The 8,222-nt window shown below is 44.2% G+C and overlaps 2 protein-coding genes across 3 annotated transcripts in view; one reads left to right on the top strand and one right to left on the bottom strand.

The window, feature by feature from the left end:
* Positions 1-2,110, bottom strand: part of Fbxo45 (F-box protein 45) — a 16,869-nt gene extending 14,759 nt beyond the window's left edge. Inside the window, exon 1 of the mRNA XM_031363651.1 lies at positions 1,444-2,110. Within this exon, the coding sequence (XP_031219511.1) occupies positions 1,444-1,749 (306 nt within the window). The 5' untranslated portion in view covers positions 1,750-2,110. The remainder of the gene's footprint in view (positions 1-1,443) is intronic.
* Positions 1,722-8,222, top strand: part of Wdr53 (WD repeat domain 53) — an 8,478-nt gene continuing 1,977 nt past the window's right edge. Inside the window, exons 1-2 of one of the 2 annotated variants that reach the window (XM_031363649.1) lie at positions 1,722-2,204; positions 7,043-7,538. In XM_031363649.1, the coding sequence (XP_031219509.1) occupies positions 2,155-2,204; positions 7,043-7,538 (546 nt within the window). In that variant the 5' untranslated portion in view covers positions 1,722-2,154. Of the gene's footprint in view, positions 2,205-7,042; positions 7,539-8,222 lie in introns of those variants that run through there. The other variant, XM_031363650.1, reaches the window with a different exon arrangement.

Below are 8,222 nucleotides of genomic sequence, written 5' to 3' on the forward strand. Positions count from 1 at the left end.
TTTTTTTGGCCAGGAGTGGTGGCACTTTTAGACTCAGAACTTGTGGGCTGAATATTGAGACCCTGTCTTAGAGAAAAAAAGAAAGACTATATATCTGATAGTTGATTAGTTGACATATTCAACATCAGTGTTCCTTCTCTTATCACGCTAAAACTTGTCTTAATATACAAGAATATACCAATAGCTGTGGTCCATCTTATAATCCCAGCACTCTCAAGAAACAGACAAAAAGACAGCAAGTTGGAGACCACCCTGAACTACATAGTGAGACCCTGTCTCCAAAAAGACATAAAATATGCATATACACATATTTATAATAATACATGTATATTAAAAGAAATAGTGCATCTATTCCACATTTAAAAATGACTTAGACACTCACTGACAATATAGCATTAAAAAAAATATGTCTACCACATTCCAGGTCAGACTTTATCATGTCTCATTTATGCTTCTTGCTTTGTTTTGAGACAGTCTCTCATTTTATACAGCCCTGGCTGCCCTAGAACTCACTAAGAAGACCAAGCTGGCCTTGAACTCACAGAGCCGCACCTGCCTCTCTGCCTCGGGAGTGCACCATCACAGCCGGCTTCACATGCTTTTGATGACTGCTATCCTCAAGAGCCACTCTCTATCTACACGACCCTTAACCCAAGGCCTTTTGTTTGTTTGGGCTGGAGAATACTTGGTCTTACCATGACCTGTTTGTCAGTACTTTAATTTCACTTTATGAAAGCATAAGAATCGAGAACAACAACAAAAACAAAAACCCCAGCAAAACAGGAATCAACATATTAGATGACAAAAGAGACATCAACTGAGTAGAACTATGAAAAAGTTATCAATAACAGCAGGACAAGGCAGTTTGATGAGTTGTATGGCGCCAATGAGAGGAAGTAATATTAAAGTATCTTTCTTACAAGTTAGTTAGCAGGATGCCTAGCCTTATCATCACTTGGAAGCGTTAAATATTGTGGCCCTAAGAGAACGTGGGTGAAAATAATGAAAATAATGTGCTTATTAATCAGAGCTAGGAAAAGGGGTGGTGAACGCAAAAGATCCCAGGAACTAAACCCATTTTAAATCAACCTCGATGAACTAATGCCTTCAAGTCTACTTGGAGGCCAGGAAAATATATGATCAAGAGTATCAGCTGGTGATCTGTCTTTAAGAGCAAATACTGTCGAAAGTAGAACGACTGATGAAAATGAATGATGGGAAACCACCTAGTATTTTTAAAAGTGAGGTGGATTACGAAGCAGAACTTCAATCCAAAAAAAAAAGATCATTATGGAGAGGAGGGGTGAGAGTGGTACTGACTGGCCGAAGCCGTGGAAAGGCGGGATGCTGAGGTGAAACATCTGACTCAAGCTTTGAAGGTAAACCCCGAGAGCGCCCGCCAGGAGAGGAGCGGGGCTTCGACGTGGCCCGGGATTCCCTCACCTTGGCCTTGTAGCTGGGCAGGTTGCAGAGGATGTCCGTGCGCAGAGCCTCTTCTGCTAGGCTGCGGGCGCACAGGCTCCGCCACACCTCGCTGTTCTCGTCACCGTGGAGGCAGCGGTACCAATGCTTGCACACCAGGGCGCAGCTCCGCAGCTCGGACAGCTCCAGGTAGGAGAACACCAACTCCAGCACCCGGCTGGGCAACCGGCCGCCGACCCCGGAGGACCCCGAGCCCGCGCCGGCGCCGGCGCCCCCACCACTAGCGCCGCCCGAGGCTGCCCCAGCCCCCGGGCCCGGCGCCGCCATCGCCTCACCAGCCGGCCCGAGGGCCGCCGCTGCCGCCGCTGCGCCCCGTTTCGGCGCGGGAGGCCGAGCCTCGCCTACAGACCGGAGCAGCTCGCTCACCGCCCCTTTCAGCCACAGCCGCTCGCGCCTCCACCGCTCCCGCCCCTGCCCGGGGGCGTCCGCTGCGTGCCCCGCCTCACTGAGGGCGGATGGCGCGGGCCGCTCGGCTCCCCGCCCCTCGTAGCCGCTCAGCGCGGGCGCCGGAACCACCCGCCTAGCCCGGCCTGCCCGCGACGCGCCCCGGGATCCGCCATACGAGTTGAGGGCAAGAAGCAAGGGCGCACGCCCAGCTCGCCCGCCGCGCCTCTCAGCCCGGAAGTGACTGCTCGGCGGAGGCGCCTCGCTTCCTAAGGTTGATGGGATTGGATGCCGCGTGTGAGGTCATCGCTAGGCGCCACCGGGAACGGGAAGCCCAGGTATGAGGCTGTTGGCTAGTGGGGTTCTGATCTGATCTCAAGTGCGTTTTTCTGTTTTTCCTCTAATGGCCTTGAATCGACTTTTTGGCCTCTCTTCCTACGGAGTTTCCCGTTTCGTTTGCTTTCTACTCACTCTCCAGCTTTGTTCACGACATTTCCCTCTTTTTTTTCTAGCCAGTTCTTAGATCCTTCTTCACCTTCAGTTCGCTTGGATCAATATCCTTTACCTTTGGGCAGTTGAAGACCTCTTGTCGTGGTCAGCTTAGTTCCATTTTTTTTCAAAGATTGATTTATTTTATGTATATGAGTACAGATAGTTGTGAGCCTTCATCTGGTTGTTGGGAATTGACTTTTTTAGGACCTCTGCTTGCTCTGGTCTGCCTTGCTCTCACAGTACCTGCTCGCTCTGGCCCAAAGATTTTTTTTATTATTATATAATAAGTACACTGTAGCTGTCTTCAGACACACCAGAAGAGGGCATCAGATCTTATTACGGGTGGTTGTGAGCCACCTTGTGCTTGCTGGGATTTGAACTCATGAGTCACTGCTCTTACACTCTAAGCCACTTCACCAGCCCCGCTTAGATCCATTTTATTTTATTTTATACCTTAAGAAATTGACATTGTCTTTCCCTGGCTAGGACCGTAGGGAACTCACCAGGACCTCACTCAAAGTAAGGTGGCTAAATCTGAGCAACCCTCGTAAATACGCAGGCTTTATTGTATTTGAGGTAAACAAGTTTAGGTAATCTCAAAGCGTCATTTGGATACTAAGCATCACAGTCTTTTTAGACAAAATATAGTGCGTTCAGTCCCATCTCATAGTAAAAAGATTAAGAAAATGTGTGTGTGTGTGTGTGTGTGTGTGTGTGGTTTTTGTAATTGTTAATCCCTGGAATGAGAATAAAGTAGAAACATAAAAATGATTTCCTCAGAGGAAAAGAACTTAGCATTATTTAGTTATACTATATTTTCAAATTTAAAGAACTTTTAGAAAAAGAATAATAGAGACTGGAGTGATGTCTGAGCGGTTAAGAGCACTTGCTGCGCTTGTAGAGAACCTAAGTTTGTTTCTAGCACTCATATGGAGGCTCAAGGCTCCCTGTAACTTCAGTTCAAGGGGAGCCAAGCCCTCTTCCAGCTTCAGGAATGACTGAGGTGTACACACATACATGCCATACACATAAAGTAAAAGAACTACAGTGTGAACCAGGCCTTGATGTGATTTTTTTGGGGGGGTGGGGGGGATGGTTCTTGAGACAGGGTTTCTCTGTGTAGCCCTGGCTGTCCTGAAACTCACTCTGTAGACCAGGCTGGACTCGAACTCAGAAATCCACCTGCCTCTGCCTCCCAAGTGCTGGTATTAAAGGCATGCGCCACCACTGCCCAGCTTGATGTGATCTTTTAATCTGACTTTTTTATAATTCTCAATTCTATGAAGTGATTACTATAATAATAGGTCTCACAGTCATTAAGTCCAGTGTCATGCAATTTTTATGTATTAAACCTTGCCTGAGATCCATCTATGTGTAGTCCACTTCCTGTTTTTGAGTAAAAACAAATGAACAGCAACTGCTTCCCTACTCTGGTATAATTACATTCTTATGACTTGATAATCCTCAGGGTGTCTTCCACCAAGTTAAGTATCCCAGATTCTTGTCTGCTGTGTCCATGTTAATGCCACAGTCTTATAGTTGTTTTGGTTGTTACTTAGTTTCTCCACATCAGGACTAACTTAGTCCAAAGCTATAAAGAAGTGTTGACTCCCACATTATAGTAATGGCCTCTCTTCATGTCTCCTAAATGTCAAACCAGATTTTGTCTGACTGACAGTTACATGTCCTTTAAATTTTGTGGGTCTGAAAAGAAAGTAGAGAACTATGTAGAATGGTTCGATTGAAAGGTATAGGCAAAGCACAATGATACAAAGAGTCTAGAACTCCAGCCACTAGGGAGCCTCAGGTGAGAGGATCACCTGAGCCATGAATTTGGGACCAAACTGGATAAGAAGACAGACTCAAACAGTTTCTGCTCACGCTCGCTCGCTAACCCCCCTCAGGCGTGTATATATGGATAGCAAAAATTCATGAATAAAGGTATAACTGAAAAAAAAAACTGATGGTAGAGATAATCCATTTATCAACTACTTTATCCTTTATCTTGTCTCTCTTAAGACAAGTCTTTGAAGTACGTAATGGTATCATTCTGCTGTCTCTGTTTTGGTTTTTGTTTTGTATTTTTGTGGGGGGCAGGGTGCTTGTTTTTCAAGACTGGATTTTTCTGTGTAGCCCTAAATAATCTGGACCTTGATATGTAGACCAGGCTGGCCTTGAATCAACAGATATCCACCTGCCTCTGTTTCCTGAGTGCTAGGATTAAGAGGGATGCCCCACTGCCCAGCTTCATTCTGTGGTGTCTTTACCCCAGTTATTCACATGACTTTTAGTGGCACATCATCACCCAACTCGAGTAGTCAGGATAGTTTCAAGGTAGAAGGAGATCGTCTTTATCGCTCCCTTCTTGTTACAAGTCCTTCACCTGTTTTTCATGAATCTCACCTTGCCCCCTACCACATGGCATTATCCATCCCACCTGCTCAGAACCATCACTTGTGGCATTCCACCCTTTTTTAAAAATGCTCTTAACATGCCCTACTTTGCTCTTAAGTGCTCCTTGATCTCATTAGGAGTTGGAGGAAATGAATCTGTCATCTAATTAAACTAAGTCATAGAAGGTTATGAGTAATTCTGTGCTTGACCCTTTAGGCAACTACACAGGAAAAAACAAGCTTAGTGACCTGATAGATGAGGGAGGTGATGTTGGCATTAACACATTTCTACTAGGTTGTCTGGTCCCAGTGTAGAAAATCAAGAACAACCAGAAGCTTGCAAACAACTCATTTCTAAATTGTTTTGACATAGCACATATTTAAGTACCTTTTCCTCATTCTGCCATAGCACTCTGTTTGACATCCCCTCCCCATTTTTCCCTGAAGGTCTCATATATAGCCCAGAGTGGCTCAGAACTCAAAATCTTCCTGTCTCAGCCTCCCAAGTGCTAGGATTACAGGTGTGCACATGTTTAACACTTGGTCTTTTGTAGTCCAAATAAACAAATAATTTTGAAGGCTCTAGTTGGATCACTGATAAATATTATGCATGATAAATGTTGACTAGCTACAAAAAAAAGCCTCACTCACTGAATATTTATTTTACCTAATAGGATGTTTTAGATTTACTTATTTGATGTGTGTGAGTAAATATTCATATATACACACACGTATGCATGTGTACCATGTATAGTGTGTAGTTCCTACTACCCTACCTTAAACTCCAGATGAACTGGGATACTAGCCCCGTCCGTCCAGGATCCCTCAGATCCATGGATGAAAGACACACACACATTAGCTTATCTTTGATGTGCTTTAGCTCAATGGCTGGGCTCTTCTAAGCCTTCACCAGCTATCATACCCTTCTTTTCACTCCCAGCTCAGCACCCTAAATCTGCCCTCAGTTCAGTTGGTCTCTAATCTCCCACCTTCTACCCCAGGCCCAGTTCAGGAAGTAGTCAATGGCCACTCCATCCTAGATCCCACATGGCTGATGGCTCTTTCTTCCTCCAAAGCATAGTAAATCTTTTTTTCCTTTCTTGAGTCTCCTAGCCTGCCTTAGGGAAAACTGGAAGGCCTGCCTATTTTGCCCAGCTCATTGGCCACTAGTATCTATCTTTATTGATTGATCAAGAACATTTGGGGAACAGACCTTCAGGGTTCACATGCAGATTTCCCATCAGAGCTTCAGAACCGCCCTCTACAGCCATGTGCATACCTGGTACCCTCAGAGGTCCAAAAAAAGCACTGGATCTCCTGGGACTGAAGTAATTCCTTGGTTGTAAGCTGCCTTGTGGGTACTGGGAACCAAAGCTGATCCTCTGAAATAGCAACTAGTCAAATCCTCTTAAGCACTGAACCACCTCTGTGGCCCCAAATGAGTATATATGGTTTTTTGAGGCTTTCCGAACTGTTTTTAAATAGACTCATTAATAATTCTTTGTTATTTTTCTGACCATACAAGTGATCAGTAAATATCCATGTGATTCATTTAGAGTCTGGAAATTTAATTCACCCCTCCCCTCTGATGTGTAGAACTGTACTGTTCTTGGATCTTATAAAATTAATGCAATAACACTTACTACTAGGGCTGGGGAGATGGCTCAGTGGTGAAGAGCACTGACTGCTCTTCCAGAGGTCCTCAGTTCAATTCCCAGCAACCACATGGTGGCTCAAGCCATCTGTAATGGGATCCAGTGCCCTCTTCTGATGTGTCTGAAGATAGCTAGTGTACTCGCATACATAAAATAAATAAAATCTTTTTTTAAAAAAGACTTACTACTAGACCCATTATAGAAAATATTATCAGAACTGTATGATGTCTGTAATAATTCTTTAACTATACAATCTATTCATTACCTAACTTCTCATGCTTTATTTAGGGTAGAAGTTAGCCAAAAGTACCTTTAAAATCAAGTTAATCCTTTAAAAATAACAACAACAAACAAAACCAAAAACAAGGATTAGGAAGAAAACCTGAGAAAATTTATGCCTGCTAGTCAGCATGCATTTGAGTCTCCTGTGGCTGTGGCTATGTCCTAGAGAAGCAGTCTTATATCTACCTAGAATTTTGAAGATTTAGTCTTTAAATGTCTTTTGAGAGGAGAGCGCAGGGGGTTGTTGAATTTTTAATCAATCTTTAAAACCTATTGAGATGTTGGTAATTATATTTGTCTCTTAGTATCAAGTTCTTGTACGAGTTCTGATGCAGGTCTTCTCCCTCTTCACAGAATTTCACAGGCCATCATGGCAGTCAAGTGGACTGGTGGACATTCTTCTTCAATCCTTTGCCTGGCTGCAAGTAAACATGGGCTGGTGGCTTCAGGAGGAGAGGGTGGAGACCTTGTGGCTTGGGGTGAAGATGGGGCCCCGTTAGGACGCATGCAGTTGGAAGGGGCTGATGATGTTACCAGCGTCTTGTTTTCTGCCTCCTGCCCCACCAAGCTCTACGCCTCCCATGGAGAAACCATCAGTGTTCTAGATGTCAGGTCTCTCAAAGGGTCCCTGGACCACTTTCATGTGAATGAGGAAGAAATCAATTGTCTTTCATTAAATGAAACTGAAAGTCTGCTGGCTTCTGCTGATGACTCTGGGGCAATCAAAATCCTGGACTTGGAAAAGAAGAAAGTTACCAGATCCCTCAAGAGACATTCCAACATCTGTTCCTCTGTGGCTTTTCGACCTCAGAGGCCCCAGAGCCTGGTGTCATGCGGCCTGGATATGCAGGTGATGTTTTTGCAAAGAGCACTTGGGTAATTTCTGAGCAGAATTTGCTGAGAAAATCAAGTATGTGTTTGGTTTGGCTTCCTTGGCAATTGAGCTATGGGAATTGAACGTAGGACCTGTACATACTAACCCAACTCCTGGAACCAAATTATTGATCAGGTGTTTTCTACTCTCTACTAGCATTTCTTCTCAGCTGTGAATCGTAGCCTTACTTCTCCCATGAGTGCTAGCCTGACACTATATTTTGTTCATTAGCCTTTTGTCTTCCTTTGTCCATCCTTAAAGACATTCTAAGACCTTAGGATTCAAATATCTGATTCTAAAAGTTGCTTTAAACAAAGAAGAGATAGTTTTAGGTCAACTTAACAAGAAAGGGGATGGGGTGAGATGCTGAAGGTAGAGTTGATCAACACATTCTCTAGAAAATCTTAAATGTTAAGGGGGAGTTGGAAGGTCTCTTTTTACTTTAAAATTTGAGCTACTTGAAATGTGTGTGAGTGGTCAGAAGCAAAACACTGTATGCAGTGCTAGACTTCGCAAGCAACATCACAAATTAGCCTGACTTGAGAGGAAAGACATGGAGGTTTAAAGCACACTGTATAGGAAAGCTGGTGGGTTAAAGCACACTGTATGGGAAAGCTGGGTTTAAAGCACACTGTATGGGAAAGCTGGGTTTAAAGCACA

This window comes from Mastomys coucha, unplaced genomic scaffold (genome assembly GCF_008632895.1).
Source record: "Mastomys coucha isolate ucsf_1 unplaced genomic scaffold, UCSF_Mcou_1 pScaffold12, whole genome shotgun sequence".
NCBI lineage: Eukaryota > Metazoa > Chordata > Mammalia > Rodentia > Muridae > Mastomys > Mastomys coucha.